At 51.6% G+C, this 26555-nt stretch overlaps 1 protein-coding gene across 1 annotated transcript in view; it reads right to left on the bottom strand.

The window, feature by feature from the left end:
* HTRA1 (HtrA serine peptidase 1) overlaps positions 1-26276 on the bottom strand; it is a 49904-nt gene extending 23628 nt beyond the window's left edge. Inside the window, exon 1 of the mRNA XM_059398746.1 lies at positions 25623-26276. Within this exon, the coding sequence (XP_059254729.1) occupies positions 25623-26100 (478 nt within the window). The 5' untranslated portion in view covers positions 26101-26276. The remainder of the gene's footprint in view (positions 1-25622) is intronic.
* Positions 26277-26555: the final 279 nt, after the last annotated feature.

Here is a 26555-nt window from a genome sequence, read left to right as displayed (position 1 = left end):
GAGCTGAGGTGGCTTTGAGAGGATGCCCACTAGACATTACAGACTGAAAAGGCATTAGGGCAAAGGCACAGATCCTGTCTTCCCACTGATCCCACAAGGTGAACAGAGGCCACCGTCCGTCCCCAGAGCAGTTGTCCACTATGCCTTGTTTATTCCAGCCCCCTGGGACATCCCAGGCCAGAAGGCACAAGAGGTGCCTTGATACTATTGGGGGGAGAAAAGAAAGAGAGGGAAATCAAATGACCATAATTTCTATATAAACATACACACAAGTAATTAGCAAACCCCCATTTCAAAGCTACTTTTAGACACAGAAATCCCACATCCCAGTGTAGGACTCTCACCCAGCAAGGCCAAAAAATGGCTTTCACCCACCAGATGCACACACCACGGCATCTGCTTCAGAAACGAGCTTCTGGGAACTCAGGTCCCAGGGCACCCATTCCGCGGGCATAGGTGGCAGCAGGGGCCAGTGTGACCCCCGCAAGTGCAACCCGAGCTTGCAGTCCTTGTCCCAAATCCGTGCCACCTGCACACATCCCTCAACAGATCTCTCTCTGCCTTCACAGGCCAGAGGGGTTCTAGGCTAGTCTGCAGCAGAGAACGCCCACGCCCTTTCCTTGCTCTCTCCTCGTCTCCCTTGGCCCAGTCGCCTCGCTTAAAGCCACACAAAGCAGGCTCCAGGGAGGCAGGCTCTGCCCGCCCCGCTACCCATTGGTCCCCCGCAGACACTGGCAGGAAGCTTCCAGAAACCGTTAGAGCAATTTCACAGAGTCCTCTTCTGTCTGTTGCATCGAAAAATTTTAAACTGGGGTTTATATTTTGTGCCTTTCTTATGACATCTTGGTAGGAATTCATTTCTAGCATGTTTTAATTGAGCCATAATGAATAGGAAATAAAGGAAATCTGTTCCTTTGCCACAGATGGTCTAAGGAGCACTGATCTGTCCCCCGCCCCTGTCGCTCCCTGCCACAGCTCACCCGGAGGGATTCACAGCACAACTTTGTAGTTTAAAAAGAAACCACTGGCCTACAAAACTGCCCCTGACTCCCCTGAGGGCCTTTGCTCCCCAACCCCAACACGCATGCGCAGAGGTGTACACAAACACACACCCACACTTACACGCTCAATTGTGAGCATGCACACGTATGTACATGTACACAGACACAAACACTCAGACGTTGTCTATCTCACACACATACATGTGCATATATATACTCTCCCACTCACATACATACTTGCACACATGCATGTACACACACTCACATATATGTGTAGGCTCACATGTGTGTACTCTTACACGTGTGCACTCATACACACAGAGCTGCACACACACTCGCACACACACTCATATATATACATGCACTAACACACACTTACACTCATACACACACATATCTATATTCACAGACACTTAGACTCACACCCCAACACGCCTCCCTCCCTGTGGGCCTCTGCCTGGGCTCGGGGCCAGCTGTCAAAGCTGTGACCCTTTCAAGTCCTCTGTGGCCCTCAAAGCTGCATATCCAGAGACTTCCATGGCAGCCCCACAGCAGCTGTCCAGATTTTTCCCTCGGTCCCTGCCACGGCTGTGTGACCCCACCAGAGACAGCAGCAATGCGACTCATACCACTGGACCCCAGGACATCTCAGGGACGAGCCTGCCTCTCCCAAGCCTTTCCTCTGGGAAGTGAGAGGCCATCCACAAGCAAAGGGCCCCTCTCTGTCCCGGCTACCGGGCTCTCGGCTGCTTTCCTTCCGGGTTGGAATCCCTCTCTTTTTGCCGAGCACGGTTTTCTAAGGTCAGAAAAAGATCAGCACCCACTAGACCAAGAAAACGAATTCGACAAGTTCACAGTAGCATCATTTATTAGTTTCGCTTTCAAAGTCCTTTCATACAGGATCCTATTTTATTTTCTTCCTTCAGATATCGTGCTTGTATTATATTTAGGGAAACTGAAACTCATAGACCCTAAATGACTTCTCCATAGATACTAAATTTTCTTAATAAAGAGTATAAGTAATAATAATATCTGGGCAGATCTACAACTTTTCTTCTTAATCCTGGCCCCAGACATACTACCACCATCCTAGGTTTCTATTAATTAGCCTGTTTCCCCAAGTGCACCGAAGGGAGCTATAAAGAAGGTGATAGAAACATTCCCTCTGGCCACAAAACCTGGTGAGCCTCACCCCGAGACAGCTGTAAACACACGCGTCTGGGCTTCCTCAGACCAGCTTCCTGGGAATGGCCAAAAGGAGGTTTAATGCCCAAAGGCCAGAACCCTGCAAGGCCGCATGGAGTCTCAGAGACTCTCTCAAGCAGGGCCATTACCAGAGTCTTACCAACATTAACTCACTTCCTCTCTCTGACTTCCCAAAGCAGGCATAGGAGAATTTGCCCGCAATAGGAGTAAAAATGAACATCGTTTTATCCAGCTAGTGCGAGATCCACTTGCTCTCTCACACAAACTAGCGAGAGAGCCTCCAGGACCTGTGCACCCCGGGAAAGCAAGATGGGAGAGCAAGACACTGGCCTGGGCACCGGAAGACCCAGGGCCCGTCCTGTCTGCCGACGGTCTCCATTTCCCCATCTGTAAAATGGGGCCAGGTGCCTCTAGAATGAGCCGCAAAGTCCATCCGGTCTAGATCCAACATGCTATGATCGAATCCCCTTCCTCTCAGCAAGCTGAAGCAAGATGAAGAGTTTGTGGAATCGGAGACTGGGCGCAGGACTCCGCAGACTGCAGATGAGTAAACAGAAAGGAGAAGCAGGAGGACAGACCATAATGAAAAGCCCAACTGACAAGCCTGAATTGTGCAGCTTAGATGAAAAGCAACCAGGGACCTCCATTACCAACACTGAGTGGACCAGCACCAACAGGAACATGAAATAGAGCAGAAACGAGGAACATAAGGAACAGCAACTAATTGTTCAAACATGGGCAAGATGTCAAACCAAAGAAGTGTTTGGCTTTTCAAAATCCTACTTCAGAACAAGGGATGAACATCTTTCAAGAGCAGCGTGACTCCGTGTCAGAATCCCGCTCCATGTAAAAGGTTGTCTGTCAAGCTAAAGGACACTGCCACTGCCCCCTAGTCTTTACAAGCCCTGGCTGGCTCCATGTGCTCTGATCTCAACTGCCGGCCAACTGTCTTCCTTCCAGAGGGGTCAGCCGAGGTGGAGAATCCCCAGAGGTGGACCCAGACTGGCTCTGGCTCTTGATTTATGGATAAGGTGGACCCAGTGTCTAAGTGATGCAGACAGACAGCAGGTTGCGGCATCCAGGCTGCTCAGTACGGGGACAACGGCTGAGAGCACAGATGTGGTATCAAACAGATCAGGGTATGACTCTCCACACAACACTTACCTGCTGTGGGACCGACCCTAGGTATGTCACCTGACTCCCCCAAGAGTTCTCCTCTTGTCCATAAAATGTAATGACAATAACACCTACGGAGTGGTTTTGATGCTGATTTTATAAGGTTCTGTATATGAAGTGCTTGGCCAAGTCATGGCATACAGTTGAAAATTAAAAATAAAAAGAAAATAGATAAAGGTGCCATCCAGTAGGCCGCTCTGGACAGGTGTGAGCACCACACAGCTCAGTGATACATTAGGGACAGAACTACTCTCCCGACCTTGGCAAATTTGTGTAGGTCCTGGAAACTCCTCCTAACAGAGCCATCGTGGCCATGGCCACCTCCACAGAGGCAGAGATCAAGGGGAAGCTGTGCAGCAGGCCCATTTTTCTGGCTTTGAGGTTTACCTGTGTTCCCCTGTGTACAAGGCTAACCCACAGCCACTGCAGAAGGGAAACAGGGCACTGGGTCAGCAGAATAATCTGACCTGTACTCTCAAACTCACAAGCAGCAACCAGCTTGCACCAGAAGACAAATGTAACTCCCTCTACAAAGTGAGGGCCTTGCTTAATTAGGCCAAACCAATGTGGCAGAAGGTAATGAAAATGGGAAGCCTCATGCAGGGTCAACGTCTGACCCTTCTAACTGTTCTCATTGCTCCATTATGGTACAGAAGCTGGAATTGCTTGGAGTTCATTTACAGCCCACCGTTTACAGAAAGCTGGTGATTCAGAATTCAGAAACATGGGGGTAAGGTGTTTTTTTTACATTCCTGATTAATGAAAACAACAGGAAAGACAAAATGACCAATATCATGAATCAAAGAGGAAGCATCACTATAGATCCTACAGACATTAAAAATATGATATGGAAATACTCTAGACAAAATTGTGCACATAAATTCTACAACTTGGGGAAATGGACAGATTTAAGACTTCATTTACCAAAGCTCATTCAAGAAAATATAGTTAACCCAAACAAGAAATTGTCTTCGCAGTTAAAGACCTTCCCACAAAGAAAGTTTCATGCTCATGACTCCATGCGTGAATTCTACCAAACATTTAAGAAAGAAAAAATACTAACACTTCACAGATGCTTTCCAAAAATAGAATAGGGAAAACACTACCCAGCTTATTTTATAAACCCGACATTACTCTGACATAAAGCCAGACAAAAGACATTATAAGAAAACTACAGACTAATATCCAACATGAACACAGACCAAATATCATGAAAATGTTTAGTAAACAGAATTCAGCAATTTAGAAAAAAAAAAAAGAATTCAGCAATTTAGCAAGAAGAATAATATGTCATGACCAGTCAGGATTTATTCCAGGAAAGCATAAATAAGGTTTAACATGAGGCACCTGGGTGGTTCAGTCAGTTGAGTGTCCACGCTTGGCTTTGGCTCAGGTCCTCATTTCATGGGTTATGGGATAGACCCAGGACTCTGCTTGGATATTCTCTCCCTCTGCCCCTTCCCCTGCTCTTGCGCTCTCTCTCTCACTCAAATAAATAAATATGTTTTAAAATAAATACACAAATAAGGTTTAACATTGGAATATAATACTAAGAAAACCCAAACAATTATCCAACAGAGGCAAAAAGATGTGACAAAAATTGAACACTCATTCACAATAAAAACACTCAACAAACTAGAAAAAGAACTTCCTCAACCTGTTAAAAGGGATCAGTAAGAAACCTAAAACTAATCTCATACTTCATAGTGAAAGATAGAATACTTTCTCTCTAAAACTGAGAATAAGACAAGGACATCCGCTCTTACAACTTCTATTCAGTATTTTACTGACGTCCTGGCTGGAATAATTAAGCTAGAAGAGGAAATCAAAAGCATAAAGGTTAGGAAGGAGACTGTAAAACTGTTAGTATTTGAAGATGACGTAATAGTGCATATGGAAGTTGCTTAGGAATCTGTAAATATGCTGCTAGAATAAGTGAGTTTTTCATTGTCACAGGCTAACAGGTCACTATACACAAAACCGTAGTTCTATATATTAATAATTAACCCTTGGAAAAATTGACATTTTTAAAATATCAATTACAATAGCATCAAAACATTAAATAGGTAGGTAACTATTTAATAAAGTATGTGTAAAACACTGCTGAAATAAATTTTATTTTATTTTATTTTTTCATTTATATGTTAGGCAGTTAACAAACATTACAGTACTGGTTTCTGGAGCAGAATTCAGTGATTTGTTACTTACATACAATACCGTGCTCACCACAACAGGTGCCCTCCTTAATACCCATCACCTATCTAGCCCATCCCCTGCCCACCTTTCTCCATCAACCCTCAGTTTGTTCTCCATCGTTAAGTGTCTCTTATGGTTTGTTTCCCTGTCTCCTACTTGCTGAAATAAATTTTAAAAGATCTAAGTAAATCAAGAGATACCCCCTACTCATGAGTCAGAAGTCTCACGATTACGAAGTTACCGATTTTCCCAAAATTGACCTACAGATTCAGCATATTCCCAATGAAAATCCCAGCAGGTGTTTGTGTAGAAATTGATAAGCTATTTCTGAAACTTATGGGGAAAGCAAAAAATATGGGATATCCAAAACAATTCTCAAAAAGAGAAAATCAAATGACTGCCACTATGTGATTTTATTTTAGACTGAAAAACTCTGAATAACTAGGATTAGTAGAATGATGAGTCACAACATTTTACAGGACAGGCCTTTCCATTTAGCTAATAAATATTTATCATTACTGATTTTTAACACAACAAATGACCCACTAAGAGTAGCCAACATTTCTTATAATTTAACGAGTTTTACAATTGCCAGGATTTCATCCAAAAATAATAAATGATTCCTGTCTCCTCTTTATAAACTACTAGGAAAGCACACAACTCCATAAATATTACTTCCTTGGAACCCATGTTCCATGGAGTTTTACAGATAATACTTCTTTAACTATTTTCAACAACTTCCTTACAGGAGGAAAAAGAGATACAGTGTTGCTAAGTTTCATTAATTGGTATCAAAATTAGCATAACAGACACTTCCATTATTAAGTGTTTGCCAAAAAGAGCCCAGCACTAAGTTAAGTATTTGACATACATTATCACAGTGAAGAGAATGTGTTGCAGCGGAAGTGAAAATCTACAAGGTGGGGACTACGAGTCAACAGATAAACTTTATTTGTGTTTCTAGGAAAAACTTCAACACAAAATCGGGTATGTGCTTTAAAAACATCAAAAGGTGTGCTTTTTTTAAATAGTTAAGGTAAAAATGTCAGATAAAGATTAGATGTGGTACAGAAAGAAGAGAGAAGTGTTTATGTTTCTAATGCCATAGTTCTCAAACTCTGCCCCAAGGCACCCCGGAGTGCCACAGCAAACTCACAGGATAGTTTAAGTTTTCTGCAGAAACACTGTGCTACTTGATGCCTGCGGGATGAGCTAGTTCTCAGTTTCAAGATCAGACTGCACTATGATCCTTCGGATGATTTTTGTATCTTTGTCACTTTGGAGGCTGGTGGTCACTGTGATTAAAAGCAAATACTGTACAAAAATCAACGTTGAATTTGGAAATGGGTGTGGCAGTGTCCAAGCTAATTTTAAGGCTTAAGAGGCTCTATGGAACCCAGCAGTACACCTAGCCCATCCACAAACAGGTGTGGTTATTGAGTAACAAAATTAAAATTCCATTTTTCCTTTATTTTCTTTGCAAGTGACAATTATACTGCAAAGACACTAACACATATTTATTTCTTGGGACTTAATTACTTGATGAATAAAACCATTAGGTATTTCTTTTGGCTGAGGAGGTACCACGAAAAGATTACTGAAACACTAAGGGTGTCACGAACCATGAAAATCTGGGGACCTACCTCTGCCTGACGCCTCTGGGCTCTCTCCAGCAGAGGGTCCCAAATCCCAACACAGTTGCAATAATTCAGAGCAAAAGTGGATTTACAGTGAAGGGTAAAGGTAAACACTGGCCCTGCGAGGGGCCCTAGCAAAGCATTCAGTTGTCAGATACTTTTTGGAAAATAATTAATAAATAACAAAAAAAATTTATAAAAATATTTAAACTGTAGTTGGTTGAGGTGACTGTCTCCTTCTCTCTGCCACACATCTCCTGTCCTATCAGAGCAGTTGTAGCATTTGGGGATGGGCCTAAACAGTCAAACTGTAGAGTCATTTTGCTTGGGTTTCATTAGATACACTTATGTGCTTTGAAGTCACTTCTGCATTTCTATCCTGGCTCCTAGTACAAGCCAGAGATTGTACAGGGTATGGTGTCCTGGCCTGGAAGTACGTAGTAGTGGGGAAATATGCCAGAGGAAAGACTAAATTAATAATAATAATAATAATAATAATAATAAATCATTCTATTCTCTCCCTAGGAAATACAAACTCACTATCCTATGAAAAGGTGGTTGAGTCTATAGCCCCAAAAATATATAGGAAAGGGAAGGTATTTTATTTTTTAATTTTTAAAAAAGATTTTATTTATTTATTTGACAAGGAGAGAGAGAGTATAAGCAGGGGGAGCAGCAGCAGAGACAGAGGGAGAAGCAGGCTCCCCGCTGAACAAGGAGACTGATATGGGGCTGACCTGAGCCAAAGGCAGATGCTTAATCTTCTGAGCCCCCCAGGTGCCCCGGGAGGGAAGATGTTTTAAAGGTGAAGGTATGTTTGGCATTTAATGACAACATCATGACATTTTTCTGGGTTTTTGGAGTCTGTAGGATTTTCTTATTTTGAAAAACTTGTAATTTAGGGCAGTTTGTTTTTTCAATCTAAATAAAGATCATGTCCATGCCTAATGTTATATTTATAGTTTGGAATTTTTTCTAAAGAGGGTCCCCCAAACTGTATGCCTTTCAGACCCCATAAAACCCAGACCTGCCAACAGAAAGGCAGGAGTGCCAACCCTACCCAAGTAGCAGGCCTGAGTCCCACAGGTTCCCAGGTCTCAGGCCCTCTGGAGCTCATGACAGCTGGCAATGTAAGGGGGTGGGGGGACCCCTGACCTACACTTACAGGGTGCACTGCCTCGGCCGCCAGGACTCTCAGTCACCGACCAGAGAGCATGGCCAGCATGGGAAGCATCCGCTTTAGAAGGACCAAGGGAGCCCTCCAGGCCCTCTCTGGCAGTCGCAGGAGAACCCCAGGGCCGCCCCGGCTGGGGGCAGCTGCCTCAGACCTGGCTCCAGGAATCCTAGCAATGGATCCTGGACACCTTGTCCCTGTTCTGGGCTCCATCCTGCCTTCTCCAGACACACCCCCCCCCCCCCCCCCCATCTGACACTTGGAGTGTCAGGGATGGATGGAATGCCAGGCAGAGCTCCAACCCCAGTAGATTCCTAGCAGGGTCAGCGAGGCTGGGAAAGGTCCCAAGGCTCCCATTGGTGCCAGGATGACGCCTGAGCCAGACTGGGCCTCAGATCCTGATTCTGCCCCTTCACAGCCGTGTTACTTCACACAGTGACCCTGTCTGAGCCTCAGTCTCCTGTTCTGCAAGATGGAAATAATACCACCTCCTCCAGGCCGTGCCAGGTCCTAAGGGAGAGAACGCACACAAAGCCTGCGCTCAAGGCCATGATCACCTCCCCGCTCTCACAAGGTGTGCCACTGTCCAGGTGCATTTCAAGGCCTCCGAGGGCCTCTGCCCACACTTCTCAGGCCTCTCAGAATCCCGTTTCAGCATTCTAATTCAGGCACACCTGACCCATTTTCAGGTGTCTCCCCAAAACGACAGTTATGACCTGGGGTGCATGAACTTATTCAGGACCCCCAGGCTGGTCTCCATCACATGGGCACAGCTCCCTCCTCCAGAGGGGGCTCTGATTCCCCAACTCTCTGTCCCATGACTTCTTGATGTACACTCTCCATTGCCTCAAACTTCTCACTGGCCTCCAAGACACCACGCACCACCCGACCTGCCTGCACTCACCCTGTTTGTCTTCCTGCCTGGATCCTCGTTCTCCCAGACAGCTCGCCAATTCCTACCCAACCCGCAATGTTGGCAATCAAATAATAAAACCATAATCTTACTCATTTATTGAGCATCTACTATGTGTCAAGCCCAACGCCAGGCACTCCGTAAACATTACCTCTAGTTATTCCTGCAGCCTGAAGGAGGATCTTATGCCCAGTCTACAGAAAGATGGAAAAATGGAAGAATCAGAGAAGTAAGGCAGAGGAGTGGAACATGTGACTCGTGTCCTCGGAGCCGGTAAGTGGCACAGGTGGGAGGCTACCCCTCCACTCTGCAGCCGGAGCCTCCCCTCCAGGTCCTTCCCTCTGCCGCCAGCCCCCTGCAGCCCCCGCAGCTGTAGGAAAATGCCTCCCACTTCCATGCCTGAGAGCTCAGGGCCGGAACTCAAGATTCACAATCCAACCTTGGCTTCCAACAAGAACAATCGTGCCTTCCAGTTTCTCAACAGAATCGAGAAGTAGAGCTAATTTGGAAAACAGAACACAGTGTCTTCGAGGGAAAAGAAATGAATCCCCCTTTATTCACAGGGTACGGCATGTTCCCAAAATTTAAATCAGTTGCAAGAGCAGATTGATCAAATCACTGGCATTTTAATGCGCTGTTCAGGACGGGAGAGATGATTTGCAGGGCCCCGTGCAAAACAAAAACGCAGGGGCTCCTTGTTCCAGAGTACTGAGAAATCCAAGAGGGTGACAGCAGAGCATTAGCCCAGGTATGGGGTCCTTCTGAGCACGGACTACACGGACTGCACACCTGCGTTTCAATTTCATTTGATTTAAAACCCGAGGGGCGGATGAAGTACTGGAAGGCAGCACGTGCTGCTGACCGGGATGCTGAATCCGGCCAAGCCCAGGAGCCCGCAGGCAGTCTTCAGGAGCTGACGGACACTCCACATGCCAGGAGCCCCCCACCCCCTACCCCGCCCTCCATGGTCCAAAGCTCGGGCACTGCTCACACATGCAGGAGGCACGTGACCTCACAAGCCCCTTGGGCTGAAGGTTTCTCAACTTTAAAATAAGGAGGCTCGATTGGGTGGCTTCCCAGATCCCCCACCCCACCAACTCTCAAAGAAAAAGAAAGACATCACTTGTAATGTTTCACCTAATTGCTACAACTTTAAGTGCCCCTGAAGCTATGGGCCCTTTTCGGGCCTACAAATCATAGCACAGCCCAGTTCCCACAGTCGGCAGGATGCGGGGAGAAGGACAAGAAACATGAAGGAAGAAACTCAGCCAAAAAGGCCAGAGTCAGCCAGGGCCTGCTGGCCATGGGACCACAGGAGGGCGGCTGGGGACAACTCGGCCTGCTCTCGCCCCGGCCCCCATGCTGCCATTCCAGCCGCCTCTTCCTTCTGTCGCATGGGCACAAGTGACAAAAGAAATAAGATCCCTTCAAAGGCAAAGGCACAAAATGCAGTGCACAGAATTTGGACATGAAGGCCAATGGACAAAATGTCCCCGTTTTCACCTGCAGGGCCAGGAGCCCACCACCCCCTACCCTGTGGTGACGGGGAGAGATAACCATCCCTGAGATGCCAGCTTGGACCACTGCTCTAGACTCAAGGTCCAGCCCAAAAGCTTTCCCCAGACTGCCGGCAGAAGCACAGCCAGCCGGGCTCCCCCTGACTCAGAAACTATAACCAAAGAAACAACCACAGCATGTCCCAAGCGGGGTGTCCTAAAGTATTTAGTCTTTCAGAAGGGCTCACTTGCTTGAGGGGTCTGGGACACACTCCTGAGCAGTCATCAGCCACCTGCACACGGACCCCACACCCGGAACCTGAGCCCCCCATGTGAGGTCCTGCTTCTGGAGCTCCAAGTACCAGCTTCAGTTCAGGGCACAGGCCACTGAGACCCCGGAACGTATGTCCACAGGGGTGCGTACTGGAGGCCGTCCTCTTTCTCATCATTAGATGGTCCAAGGGGCACATCTAACATTTCCTTGTCCCTAGCATGGCCAAATTAAAAATAACTACCAACAGGCTACTTGCTGGGTAAGTAGATTTGGGCCCAAATCCAGGGGTGATCTCCAAGAGAAACTGACACCCCCAGCCCATGACCTGCTCTCCCACCTGCCCTGTTCTGCTCAGTCTGGCACCTTCACAGAGAAGCCAAGGGAGCCCCGCAGGGGGAGAGGGGCTGGGTCCAATGCTTTGCGCTCCGATGCTCCTCCTACTTTCCCAGCACGGCACTGTCCTGAACCCAAGGTCCCCACACTTCTGGGGGTGCAACAGCAGAGAGACAAATCAGAGAATGCGAGGGCGGGAGGCCGAGGCCAACAAATAGGGAGCGCCCACCCTGGCCCATAGCTATGACGGCAAGAACAGCATGCTTTCGCACAGTAACGGGTTTCCCCAGCCCTGCTTGCCACCTCAGGCCTTTTTTTTTTTTTTAAGATTTATTTATTTATTTGACAGAGAGATCACAAGTAGACATAGACAAAGAGGCAGGCAGAGAGAGAGAGAGAAACAGACTCCCTGCTGAGCAGAGAGCCCGACTCGGGACTCGATCCCAGGACCCCGAGATCATGACCTGAGCCGAAGGCAGCGGCTTAACCCACTGAGCCACCCAGGAGCCCCACCTCAGACCTTTTGATGTCAGAACTGGAGCTGGGCTCCACAACTCTGCAGGCACAGGCACCCGAAGCCGGAGCAGGACACCGGTCCCACCTGTGCAGGTGCGTGGGGAAGGGAACAAGAAGCAGGCAGTTAACTAACCTGACACCGTGCAGCTGGGAGGGAAGCCGGTCCACATTCAGGGAGGGCGAGGGGGATGGTTTTTCACCAAGAAAAGCTCTCTTTGTGAGGTTGCATGATGAATTTGAGAATGACCGTGAGAGGGGTGGGGGCAGGGCATCCAAGGCAGGTAGAAAGAGAGGCAGGCATGAGCCAGACGGCAGGAAAACAGAATGCTTCCTCCTCTAACGGAGAACTTTCATGACTTTCTCCCTAAGGGTCAGCAGAGAAATCCATTTAAACAGGTTCCTAATGGGTAAGGGGTCATGACGTGCAAAGGGGCTGAGGCCTTGAGTCTGCAAGAGTGGTTGCCTGCGGGGCGGCGGGGAGAAGCAGAACCCTGTGAAAGCAGCAAAGATGCCCCACTTTCTCCATGTTTTCAGTTTGAGGGGCTGCATTCCGTCTGTCCCACGCAGTCCCATTCCAAGGACACTTGTCAGTCACGGCTCCAACCCAGGGGCTGGCCCAGCGCTGGTCTGGCTGTGGAGGCAGCCGAAACAGAAGCGAGACTTTGCACATTCCGGGAAACCAGACCCCCATTCTAATCAGTGCTGTGGCTGCAAATTCCAGGGCCCCGGGGGGCCCCGTGCAATGAGGTTTCTCTGAACCTTGCAGAGAAAAGGCACAGGAGGGACAGAGAGGCATCACTTGGCTGTGGCAAAGGCAACAGGCTGAGTTCTAGAATAAACCTGAAAATCCCGTGCATCAAGTGCACCAACGGGAGCACCAGGCAGCAAATCGAAGGCAGGAGGAGAAAACGGAAGACACCGTCGGGGAGTCAGACTTCCCAAGGCCAAAGGCTCTTGGACCTTTTCTTGTTAAAATAAACTGAATTCACAAGTAGCAACTGTTCCTTTATCTTTTTTTTTTAAGATTCGAAATTGGAGGAGGGACTCCCAGACTCTCTGTCTTCTGCACAGAAATAAAGAAAGAAAATTCAGGAGGGCTCTGTGTGACCTATTTCTCGCCTCATCGTGAATAAAGGAGGAAGAGGAGGCGGAGCCCGGGAGCCTGGCCTCGATTTCCAGCCCACACTGGCACTTCTGAGCGCTGGCAGCCCCTCTCTTTCCGGAGCAGGCTCCCAGACGGCTGAGAGTGGGAAAAGCTCGTCTGACGCCAGACCTCAGCCTGTGAATCCGTCCCCCGTGTCCACGGTGCCCTGAGCGCCGAGCCGTCCGCCGAGGCCAGGCCGAGGCCGCAGCAGATGGTGCTGGAAAGACCAGGGCAGGTGAAACGAAGGAGCACAAACCCTGACTCTGACCCAAACAAGGCTGCGACAGGTCTCTCCCGACCCCCTGCTGGCTTTCGGGGACGCCCGGCCAGTTGGCTGCAAAGCCCTACAAATTCAGCCACAAGCATGGCTCAGCTTCAATGGTAAAATGTGCCTTTTCCAGAACAATGTGTCTATGTTTAATGGTGCCTGTCATTGCTAATCACTTTGCAGTTTCATTGCCTCCCGCCGCCGCCTCCCAGATAAAGTCCTTCCTTGCACACCACAGTGAGGGCCTGGGTTTGGTCAGTATTGTTGCCTTGGACATTCTTTCCTGACCTATTGTATGTATTAGGAAAAAAAGTCTCCAATCCATTCCCTCACACAATTTTTCCTTTTCCCGAAGTCTCCTGAATGCCCAGTATGTGTGTCTTTTATTACCATCAGGGAAACAGCTAACTGCTCCGTTCACAAAAACACTATTAGCGTTCCCCTTGATAAGCATCTGGCTCCGGTCTGGACCTTCCCAGATTTCTCATCTGGGTTCTCTTCCTGCTCCCACTGCTCCTGGTTGTGATGTCTGGAGGGGCCGGGAAGGTTCAGGCTCCGTAAGCCGCAGGCTGGGAGGAGATGGTTGAGTTGCTCAAGGGGCCTGGGAGACTGGGAGACACCCTCCTCGGCTGTCCTGGGTCCCTTCCCACAGCCCCCCGGTGGCGGGGGGGGTGGTGGGGAGGGGGGTGGCTGGGATTGGTTGGAGGAACAGGAAGGGACAGGGAGGGATGTGACCAGAGAACCACCGCCCCCCCACGCCCATCCAGGAAGGGGACAGGTCCTCCTGAGACGTGCCCCACACCCATTCGTGATGAGCGTGACCCTCCAGATCCGAGGAGGAGAATGAAGGTAACTTGTAAAACTGACAGAAGCCAGAAGGAATCTTTGGCTCGAGAAAGACGTGAGACGTGGGCCCTGAGACCCCCCAGACAAGCCGCTTCCTCTCTCCGGGCCCCCGTTACCTCAGCGCTGAGATGATGAGGGGCTAGGCCACACCATTTCCGACATCCTTTCCAGCTCCCAAAAAAGGTATATGATCTAATAAACCTGAAAAACGCATTCCCTGATCTTTTCCTTTTAGCATATTAATTCCAGCCATATAGAATATTCCTGCTTTCAACACTGGCTTCCCGTGTCCCATGGTCGGGTTTCTTCCGACAGAACAAGCCAGGGCCGCTGCCTGAGTTCAGACTTTTCAACGTGACCTTCCCGGCTGGGATTAGAATCTGCCGTCAGGAAGAGGAGATACAATAAAAAGTCTGGCCTTCCCCTGTCGGGACAACAGAACATGAGGCAGTCATAAAACGGAATGCTCAGGAACGCCACATGAATGGACCTTGAAAACAACACGCTAAGTGAAACAAACCAGCCACCAAAAACCACATATTGTGTGACTCCGTTAACATAAGATGTCCAGAACAGGCAAATCCACAGGGAGGGAAAGCAGATTAGTGGGTGCCCAGGGCTGGGCAGGGGGGGATGTATGGGGTACGTGCTAATGGGTACTGGGTTTCTTTGGGGAGGGATGAAAATGTTCCAGAATTAGATCGTGGTGATAGCTACACCCCTCCGTGAATATAGGGAAACTGTGAACCATACACTTTCAGAGGGTGAATTTTATGGTATGTGAATTATGTCTCAATAGAACTTGCAATAAAAAAAGAAAAAATGTCACTTGTTCCTTTTTTACTCTTTTAATGTGACTACTAGAAAGTTGGATTTTATCTATGTGGTTTATGTTATAGTTCTGTCCATGAGTACAAAAAAGTCGAATAAACATATTCTTCGCTTTTCAAAACAAACAAAAGCATTCTGGTCTCCTCCTACATCCTGGGGAGCCTTGGTATCCGGGAGGCTCAGTGTGGAAAGGCCTGGGCTGCGTGTCCATCCAATCACTCATGTTCTCAGTCATAGTCTGGCTTGTGACGTCGGACCTTCCCATCCCCTGGCTGGTCCTGGCTCCTCACTAAACACATTAGGGAGTCTACTTCTCTCTCCTTCTTCCTCCGACCCTGTCCATTGTTCGTTCCCCAGCCCCTCTCTCTCAAATAAATAGATAAAAACCTTAAAAAAGAAAAAAAGCATCTACCTGAGAATAAAGATCAACCAGGTAATTAACTCACTAAGCAGGATGATTCCTTTTATACTTTCCTTTCTATTTGTCTTGAAGGATTTCTCTCAGGGAAATTTATTTTTGCCTGCCTCAACTATCAGTGACTTAAGAGACTGATAATTGTATAGCTGATGGCGACAAATACGGGTAAAATCCTCTTGGAAAACAACCTGGCAACATACACCAAGGGGCATCAAAAATCCATATCCGTCCATCCAGTCATCATACTTCTTTATTTTTTTTTTAAGATTTTATTTATTTATTTGACAGACATCACAAGTAGGCAGAGAGGCAGGCAGGGAGAGAGGGAGAAGCAGGCTCCCTGCTGAGCAGAGAGCCCAATGTGGGGCTCGATCCCAGGACCCTGAGATCATGACCTGAGCTGAAGACAGAGGCTCTAACACACTGAACCACCCAGGCGCCCCAGTCGTCATACTTCTTAAAATCTACTCAAGGGAATAACCCCAGATACAGAAGTAATGATGAACACGGAAAGGTTCATTCCAGTGTCACTGGCAGCGGCAGCCACAGATCAATGGACATGAGGCCGGGACTGGTCTACCAGACGCTGGTGATGCTCAGGACGGAGACGATGAAGCTGCCGGAATTGTGGCTCTTTTTCTGTTTTTCGTTATTTCTGATGTAATTAAACTGTATTTGCAACTTTAAGAAACTGATACAGTAAAATATGTCATCAAAAGTATGAATGCGTTTCCCAAGGTATCTACACAGGATGGTAAAAGAAACTAAAAAGAGCGTTTATGCCAAGAGAAGGGAAGCTTGGTATATTCATCTCAAAGAAAATCTAACCACAGCTTAAAAGGCACGGAAGCACCTCAGCCCTGACCTATCTGGCATGTCCACCAGGATATTTGTACTCTTTTTTCCCCGTCAGCAAGAGCACTGTAATTACGGTTCAAGGACATTAATAATATGTGCTCGGAACTCTTGAAAGGGGAAATCAGTCATTACATGGATAGATTTTGGGTCATCTTCCAACCCAAGGAGACTGCTTGTCGGCGGGCGGGAGAGGGGGACGTTTCCTTGAGCCTCATTCCGGGAGACTAAGCAAAAGTACCCATCGTTCCTCAGCCTCATAGAAAAATCGTCTAGATTTTTCTCATCCGTGACCTCCCGTCTAGATTTTTCTCATCCGTGCCCTCCCATCGATCCCGCCTGCTCCAGCAGGAAGGTGTGGCCGAGGCGGGAAGGCCTCAGGGGCTCTTCCTTGGGCCTCAGCACAGAGTCTCCATGGGCTCCCCTGCTGATGGGTGGGGCTCGTTGTGAGAGGCATGCTCCCTTTGGGTGACTCCGTTTCCCCATCTGTAAAGTGAAGGGTTGGGCTGCAGGACCTGCCAGGACCTTCCACACCCAGGTTTCCTGTTCTGGGATTTGGTCCTCTCCACCAGTCCGTGGGTGAGTATGGCCAGCCACCAGCGGGTTTCCTATTCTGGGATCTGGTCCTCTCCACCAGTCCGTGGGTGAGTATGGCCAGCCACCAGCGTCACTGCAGCGAAGGCATCGTCCTTGTCCATAGGACCCCCGAAAACAAGCAAATGGAAGTTGCTGTAGTCAGAAACCGTTGCTGAGGCACACTGATATTTTTCAGAAGATGAAGAATTATCGGGTTGGCCAGTGATGGGGACCCCAAGGGCACAGGCTGTGTATGAGCGTACTGTGTGACCCCATGTGCAGAAAGGAATCAGAGCATGTGGGTCTTTTCTAGATGATCTCACATGCTTGACCTTCCTCCTGTACCTTCTGTTATCAGATTTCTCCTACTGGGTTTTTCCAATAAGGGCGGAGCCATGTGCGGCTATATTTTTCAAGGCCAAAATGTCAAGAGAGTCAAGAAGTTCCCAGCTGGGACTAAGGAACCTCAACTCGGGCCATTCCTTGGCCAGCAGTTGTTCAAAAGAAACTCAGGCTGAGGAAATAGAACGCAGACCACGGGGTCCCTAAAGACACAAGAGACGGTGGTGTGCCCTACAATGATAGTTGGGGTCCTGGCATTTTGAACCAAAGTGCCCTTCCTTTGAAGCTGATGGTAGCGGACTCTTGCCTTTGGCCTTCTGAAATAGAGGATCAGTGCTTGCAAACAATTCAGTGACCTTGGCCAAGAGCTATGGTGTCTCAGTGGGATAACATGCCCTGAAGAGACCTGTGTCTTTTTTTTTTTTTTTTTTCCGATTTTATGTATTTATCTGGGAGACTACGATTGGTGGGGAGAGAAAGCACACATACCTGAGCCAGGGGCAGAGGGAGAGGGAGAAGGAGACTCCCGGTTGAGCAGGGAGCTCGACACGGGGCTCCATCCCAGGACCCTGAGATCACAACCTGAACCGAAGGCAGATGCTTGACCGACTGAGCTACCCAGGTGCCCCCAAGACCTGGGTCTTGACACTCAGGAAGCCTATGACTTTTTCCATCCTTCTGGCTCCACTGCTTGGTGCTGGTTCTACCAGGAGTTCCAAAGAGTCTGGAATTGCCAGTCAGAGGTCCTAACTCCTTTCAGCTCCGATGCTCCAGGACTTCCAGGTGACAAAACACCTTCCCAGCCCTGACCCTCACAGTGTTCCTCTGAGGTCTCCGAGGCGGCATCCTTACCCCCACATCATAGATAAGGAAACTGAGGCTGAAGGGAGTTAGTAACTCCCCCAAAAGTTCCGAGGGGGGTCTAGAACGTGTGTTTCCTAGGACACTGGCAGGTCATAGAGGAGATAGCAGATCAGGGTTTCAGAATAGACTCAGGAGACGTCAACGCCCCTCTTTCGGGAACTGACAGACCAAGCAAGTGGAGAATGAGTAAGGCCGGAGTTGACCTGAGCAACATTATCAGTCTGCCAGACCTAACTGGCATTCGCAGAACACCCCACCCAACAACAGCAGAAGATCCTGCTGTTCACAGGGAACACTCACCAAGGCAGACCACATTCCAGACCAGAACACACACCCTAACAAACTTAAAAGAACACAAATCATGCGAAGTATGTTCTCAGGCCACAGTGGAACTGAACTAGAAATCAATAACAGAAAGATCGCTGGAAACCCCCCAAATACTTAGAGATTAAGTCACATGCTTCCAAATAACACTCGACACAGAGAAGTCTCAAGCCATGGTTTGGGAGTGCGGCAGGCCCGGGGCCCAATCCCGGTGCTGCCTCATCCCTCCCGGCTGGCCTTGGATGGTTACAGTCCCCTGCTGGGGAGTGGACCGCCACTCAGCCAGGCCGCAAGGACAGACCCCTCCCTCCCCGGGTGTGTCCAGCATGTGCCCTGAGCATGGGTGGTCACCCAGGCAGGCCCTAACTTGGGCAGCACAGCGCCCCCTCCCGGAGAGCACCTAGTGGCCGTAGCTGTTCGGGTCATTGTTCTGCCGGAGCTGTTCCCCACCCCCCTGCCTGTCATACTGCCCTCCCCTGGGTCCCCCCCACCCCAGCTAGCTCGCTCTGCCAGAGAAAAGCAGATGCGTCCGCTCGACACTGAGGCTTCTCTTCTCTCCATCCGTTTGGTGGCCACCTGCCTGGGCATCCCCGCCGGGCAGAGCTCTCTGTGTCCATCCATCCCCAACAAGCGGTGGACGCCACTCGGAATACTGACACCAAAGATGGGGCTCTCCTAGCCATGGGGAGCGGGATGACTCAAGTGCTAGATGAGCCAGGGAAATCTCACCCGAAACTGTGTGAAAGGGAACTCTACTGCACATCTCGCCAGACCCCGAGGAAAGGAAAACAAAAAAACAAAAAAACAGCTCATCACACACATGCACACAGATCTACCGTCTTCTTTGCAAGATCTGATTGCATAACTCATGAAAAAGAAGTTTCCTGAGGCTTGAAAATCTTGCACAAGGCTCTGACTCATTTAGACAGGACTTACTCAAGTTTGAAACTTATCAAAAATTCCAGCCACAACAATATGCACCCCGAAACCATCCTGAGCCCAAGGAGACAGGCTTGGCCCCTGGTAAGGGACCAGCTGCTGTCACATGAGGCCATGGAGGGCTGTTTAATGTGCTTAGTTGACAATTTTGTCCCAGGAATCTCAAATCACAGGGTACCCATAGGCTCCTAGGCTTTTCTCCCCCCTTAAGATGTGACCATTCTTTCCATGGGAGGAGCTCCTAAAACATGGAAAGCAAACCAAGGATTATCCAAGAAGGTCTGGGGGCCTCCACGCTGTCTACTGCTATCCCCTGAGCATCACAGACCCGGTGGAGGGTTAACAGGTTCACATCTGTTAAATCCCAGGTGTTCCAGCTCTTCTTTCTAGGAAGTCACACACTTGTCAATGATATCTCAGCAAGGACCAGGGGTTTCAGGGAGTGACGGGCAAAGTGGTGTCTGAGTCCCTGGGCCTGGAGAAACTCTCTAAACATATTTACTGGCAACTTCTAAGTCAGCCCGCAGGACACACGTCCGTTACCTAACCTTCCTTCTCTGCCAGGCCTTCTCTAACCCATCCCCAACCCTACTCCCCGTGGGGAGGGGGGCACGATCATTCTAGCACTTCCCCCACTGAGCCGAAGCCTGGTTGGATGCCTCAGTGGTGATGGCAGTTACTATGAGGACAGCTAATACTGACTGGGTTCTAGCAATACATCACATACACCCCCAAACCCTTCATCTAAGAGTTTCCACCCCTCCCACAACCCCAGGAGATAATGCACGTAAGTCCTCGTGTTTTTATTATGATTTCACTGATGGGGAAACAGAGGCTTATGGAGATTAAGTCGCACTCAAGAAGTCCCACACTTAGAAAATGGAGATCTGACGCCTTCAGCCGGGTATCGCGTGACCTACGACGAGCTCCTGAAAACCATGGGCTGCCTGGCCTTATTCCCTCTGACTCCCTACATCCAGGCCTTCTGAGTACATAGTAGGGGTTCCATAAAGGCTCCGAGTACACTTAGAACTTAGGTCACTGATTCCAAGAGCTAAACTCTGGGCTCCGACTACCGCGAGCGACACGCCCCGTCTCTGTCACTCATCTCTGCCCTGTGCCATATTGTACTAGCTGGTGTTTGTCAGTGGCTCTTAGACACACGTCACCCAGCAGCACTGGGTCACACCATCTTCCCTACCGCCTCTGGGAGTCTTGCCAAAAGCATTTAGAATAGCTCCACTCCTCAGGTTCTGGGCTACTGTCAGTTTTCTTTTTCTTTCCTTCTTCCTTCCCTCCTTCCTTTCTCTTTTTCTTTCTTGTTTCCTGCCTTCCCTCCTATGGCAGAGAAGGTGGGAAGGAAAGATGAAATGACCGAGGAGGGATCTCACTCCAGGGACCCGTGCCCCTCAGCCTCAGGGCCCCCAGGAAGCAGCAAGAAGCACCAGGTCTGCGGGCGCTCCTGTCTGGGGGGGGGGGGGGGGGCGGGCCTGCCACCACAGTGGTCACCCAGGGGTTTTCCACAGCCAGAAAAAGCTGAAGTACTAGGGATCCAGGCCCAAGACGGGCCACACGCCAGATGGGCCTATGCCAACCCCAGCTTTACTCATCAATAGTTTAAGAAAAGAACTCAGCCCAGCCTTTAAAATGGGGATGAAATGACCACGATTTTCAGACGAGTTTTCCTACAGAACTCACAGACCACTCCGGCTAGAAGGGACCTCAGAGGTCATCTGGCCCCAGCCCCTCATTTCCGAGGCCCTGAGACGTCGGGGGCGGGTCACCTGGTCAGGTAACCGCCTGGGAACTGACCAGCGGCCGCTGCCTCCCTCCAGCTGGCTTTCCGAGGAGCCCTCAACCACGAGCCAAACTTGATTTCTTCTTCAAACTAAGCCTCACCAGAGCTATTTATTCTCTTGAAATATAAGCTCATGGAAAGTCTGATTTCTCAGTCCAAGGCACGAAACGGTGTCCAGGATCACACAACTCCAAACGGACTGAGAATCTAGCCTTGCGGGCCGGAGGCTGTCGGACGTCTGGCCACATGGTCCCCGCCACAGCTGCCTGCCGAAGGCAGTTCTTTTCGGCTCTAACGCAACCTATTTACAGTTCTTCTGGACAGAATGATGCTACTCCAATGCTTGGCTTTTGATACTCTTACTAATTTTATGAAATCTTAATATTTTAACTCTTTAGCAAAACCAACAGAGAATAAAAGCAAACAGCCAACAAGAGAGCACAAATCCTCGTAAACTGTTGCAAGGACAGTTTCTCCACGAAGCCAGTGGTCCTTCTCCGGGAATGCACACCAGGATCCCCCTTCAAAGGCCCTCGCTCTTCAGGCGGGGAGTGGTGGTGGGGGGTTAGGGAGACAGGGGGACCAGGACCGGGATTGGGGAGAGCTCCCGACTTGTCTAGGCTCTGTTTCGGGTGGGGAGGGCCATCCTGTCAGGGGTACTAGGAGCAGAAATGAGGAGCCTTCTGCTTTGGGAAGTCTTTTTCAGCCTCTTTCCTAGCTTCTTGTCCATTTTCTGGCAAAGGTCTGCAGCACTAGACATCTTGGCCCATTTTCTGTAATATCTGGGAATCCAGAGGGGCCTTTCTCTCCCCAGAAGCCGTTTGGGGCCTGGGACTCTGGTTTGGAAACATCTTTACTCCAGTCCCTTCTGCTCCCTTTACTTTTCTGCAGCAAGAGCTGCCCCAACGGCAACCGGGGGCAACCGTGTCCTCCAACTCCCGTGCCTGTGGAATGAGAGCTGGGAGGTGTCCTACATTTCATCTCAAGGCCACAGCCATCTGGAGCACTGTTTATTCCAGCTATGGGCTGCAGCTTAGTGGATGCTGGCGTGTAACCTTAGCTTCTCTGTCAACAGCACAGCATGGTGATTATGAATGGGCCCTGGACCAGACACACGGGTTCAAGTCCTGGACAAGGAACTTCTCAGTGACTCTGTCTCCCAGCTGTGACACAGGGAAGATTCCAGAACACCCCTCCTATGATTCTAGGAGTGTCCAATGAGTTAACATATGCCTGGCACGGAGTAAGCACTAAACGCATGTTGGCCTTTATTCTTAAACTATTATATTCATTGCAATTCCTTTCTTTGTTATTATTTCCTGAGAGTAGAGAGTTTTTTGCTTTAAACTAATCCAAACCGCTAATGGTGGAAGAGGAGAGATCTTTGTTCTCTAGTGTAATTGGACCCTTGCCCGTCCAAACCCTGACAACAGCACTGATTTCTGAAATAGAGGATCTGCCTTCATTTCCAGAACCATTTTTAAGAGAGGTTGTCTGAAGTTTTCATTAAACGGTGTACAGATGAAAGTGCTTTCTTTTCTTTTATCCTTTTTTTTTTTTAAGATTGTATTTACTTATTTGACAAAGAGCACACAAGTGGTGGGGAGGGACAGAGGGAGGGAGAGAGAAGCAGACGACCTGCTGAGTGCAGAGCCCAACGCAGGACTCGATCCCAGGACCCTGAGATCGTGACTTGAGCCAAAGTCAGACGCTCCACGGTGACCGAGCCCCCCAGGCGTCCCCAAAGTGCTTTCTTTTAAATGGTGGCATGTTCCGCCATCCCAAGATCTACCATGACCACAAAGACCCGCTCACCTGCCCAGGGCCTCTGGTCCTCAGCCATTTCCAATTTCCTGCTCCCTTCCCCTCGCTCTCTGCCCCGGGCAACTCCCCCCCGCTAGGAACTTGGACATGATGGAGCCCAGTCCTGTCCCGGGAGCTCCTTCCGCACATCCTTGCATGGCTCATTCCAGCTCCAGGCCCCCCGCATCCGCCCCAGCACAAACAGCATCCCTGCCAACCCTCTTGCCAGAGCCGGCAGCCAATTCACCTCATTTAACAATGACGTCAAGTGACCTGCTCACGGGCTGGGCTGCGACCGAATGAAGTCTTGGCTCCCAGGCTCTGGCCCTCAGAGATACCTCTGGGAAGTGGAGGGTGGAGTGCGAGATGAGAGAGGGGGCGGGGCCAGGGGGCAAAAGCATAGCCTTCCGTGGAGGGAAGTCGGGCTGGCCCCGTGTCTCTGGTTTCTGGTCATTCATCAGCTATCCACGGAGCGATCATGTGGCTCCTGGGGGCCAGGCAGACAGAGAAACACACGGTGTCTGACACCCTGCGGCGCTCAGTAAATATTTGCAGAGAGAGGAAAGGGTGAGAACAGCCTTGCCCCTCTGTCTCGGTCTCTCCTCTCAGCTCCTCACTCTCCCGCAGCTGCCCCCTCGCTGGCTCTCTGGGGGCCTGCTGTGGGCCTGATGGCTAATGGGCAAGGACCTGTGTCTCTCCCCACAGCGACAAGGAATGCCTCTGCCAAGTCCGAAGCTCACAGAGTGACTCCACCTCGTGGGCAATAAACTAGGAGCCAGACGGTGCCAGTTAGTTACTCAGGACCCGGTGCAGCAAGACGACACACATGTAACAGCGGGCTCATTTTTGACAACAATATGCAATATGTTCTCCCGCTGCAGTCACCTCACACCCAGATGACCATGGGCGCCGAAACGCCACACCTGGTGTGCTCTGCGCTCGGCCACTGCGTGAGTCCTGCCCTGGGATTTCTCGGAGCTGCCCAGTCCGAGAACCTCTGAGATCAGAGCACAGCTGGCCTCCTCGGGCCGGCGACTCTGTGCCACCAGCCTGGGTCACTCTCGCTGCCCTCCCCAAATGTCCCCAGCCACACCAATCTATTCGCCAGCTCCCAAGCAAGCCTCAGGCTTTGCCCAGACTGTTCCCGGCCCTCCGGAAACTTCCTTTACCCTGCCTGACCTCTTCTCTTCAGCCTTGGGTTGAGCACAAGGCTGGCTGGGAAGAAGGCTGTCTGGGTTCCAGTTCCAGCTGAGTGGCCTTGGGCAATTCACTGAACCTCAGTTCCCCTAACTGTGAAGGGGGATAATAGCAGAAGCCCCCGTCCTCATGAGGCTGTGAAGCCGAGTGAAGTCACATGGGTAACACGTGTGGCCCCCAGGGCTGGGGCACAGAGTGCACCCACATACCTGTGCATTGTCAACCCATACCTCCTTCCCCCTTGGATCATTTCTCTCCAAGATAAGTCTCCTGCACCGCCTATCTAGGCTCTTTCCTGAAGGCAGCAGCCCGGCTGCTGTGTTGCTGGAATTTCTCCTGCACAGCGCTGGCACCTTGCTCTCCGTGTGGGCCAACCTGTACCAGGCTCTCCTTGGTCATGCTGGACCCTGTTCTGACTACGAAAATCTAGACCAGCTCCTGGCGCTGGGTTCCCCGTCTCTACCTCTCCGTGGCCCGGCCCCGCAGCAGGAGGCAGCGGCCAAGAGCACTGCCAAGCGAGGCTGGCCCGTCCCTCCACCGCTGGATTGGCCGCAGCCGAACTCCGTACTGGTTTTCCACATGGTCTCTCCGACTGGAGACCAGAAGCATCCCCTGGAAGGCACCGCGAGAGAGACAGTATCTCCACCCTTCGCCCCATCCCCGCCGCCCCCCTACCAAGCCGGGTCCTGTCGATACCGAAAAGACGCGAAAGAGGAGAAGGGGTTCACGTCTTCATCCCTAACCCGCCTCCTACCCGCTGCCTCAGATTCCGCCCTCCGGAGTCCAGTTCAGCTTATTCCCAAAAACCACTTTCGTTTTTGTAGGGTTGGCTGCAAACACGGGAAGCGGGCAGGCAGCGAGAGCGCTGCGGAGTCTGCGCGGCTCCCCCCGCGCCTGGCCCGCGGGGACCATCGCGGGAACCGCCGAGCCGCGGGCAACGCCGTTCCTTTCAAATACCGAGTTACCTCAAGTTTCCGCGCACGGGGTCCGTAAGAAAACGAACGCCTGGTTAACTCCGGAGGCGCGGGGAGGGATGGCGGAGGTGGGGCGCGGGGAAGTAAAGGGAAGCAAAGCGACCGAAATGAGTCCTTGTGGTCCCAACGCCTCCGGCACAAAGCACCTTTCCAGGCCCTCTCAACTCCCGCGCACACGCCGTCTCGTTTGTCCCCGCTCCGTGGCGCGCTCGGGCGCCCCGCGGGGCACCCCCAGGCCAGCACCGGGCGGGACGCCCCGCCATCCCGGCCGGGGGCCGCGGGGCAGAGCGCGCGGGGCGCCCCGCCGGGCGCGGAACCAGCCCCTGGCTGGGCGCAAAGCTGGGTTCCGAGGGGGACCCCCCGCGGAACGCTGCTCCCCGAGGGCCGGTGCCCGCCCTTTCCCGGCGAGCGGGAGCCCTGAGCGCCCCGCGACGCTTCGCCGCCCCTCGGCTCGCCCGGCCGCCCCGTCGGGACCCGTCGAGGCGGGATGGCGAGACCCGGGAGCTCGGGCGCGCGGGTACCTTGGCCGCAGGCGCCGCGCTGCAGGACGATGACCGGCGGCTGGTGCAGCCTCTCGGAGCGGCGGCTGGCGGCGCGCAGCTGGCACAGGTTGGCGTAGGTGTTGGCGTCGCTGCCGCACACCGGTTCGCTGCTGGTGCACACGCAGAGGCCGGCCTGCGAGCGCCGCCGCACCGTGGCCGAGGCGGGCACCCCGAAGGGCACCACGCACTGCAGCCCCTCGCCGCACGGGCCCTCCTGCAGGCCGCACGCCGCCCCCTCGGGCGCGCCGCACACCTCGCAGCAGCCGCACGCGTCGCGGACGCGGCCGCCTTCGCAGTGATCCGGCGGCGGCGGGCAGCGCACGGGCTCGCAGCGCTCCGGGCACCCGGCGGCGGGAGGCGCCGAGCGTCCCGGCCGGGACGGCAGCGCCTGAGCGGGCGCCGCGAGGAGCAGCAGCAGCGGCAGCAGCGGGAGGCACGAGGAGCGCGGGGGCTGCATGGCGGCTCCGACGGCGGCGGCAGCGGGCTGGGCGAGGACCGGAGAGCGGCGCCGGGGAGAGCGCGGGAGGGACTAGGGGGAGCGGGTGCGAGTGCGCGCGACCGTGCGGCCCAGCCCATTGGCCTCGCGGCGGTGACGAGCCGCCTTGGGGACGGGCACGGCGGCCGGGCTGGGGGGGGGGGGGGGGGGGGGGGGGGGGGGCGGCCCGGGTGGCGCCTCGGGGGGGCGGACGGCTGGAGCGGGGACTGCCCGCGGCAGGGGCAGGGCGGGGGCTGGGCGGGCGCGCCCGGGCACGGCGCGGCCGTGGGGGGGGGGGGGGCGCGGGCGGGGCAGCGCGCGGGTCCGCCCTCTCGCGGGGCCCGGGCTTACGGTCTGCGCGTCGCTCCTCTCCGCGGATCGCGGCTTCTCTCGCGCCCCTCGCGAGCCAAAGACTCTGCGAGGGGGATCCTGCGGCG

This window comes from Mustela nigripes, chromosome 4 (assembly GCF_022355385.1).
Source record: "Mustela nigripes isolate SB6536 chromosome 4, MUSNIG.SB6536, whole genome shotgun sequence".
Classification (NCBI taxonomy): domain Eukaryota; kingdom Metazoa; phylum Chordata; class Mammalia; order Carnivora; family Mustelidae; genus Mustela; species Mustela nigripes.
Note: the sequence above shows the minus strand (reverse complement) of the source record. Positions and strands in the feature narration are given on the sequence as shown.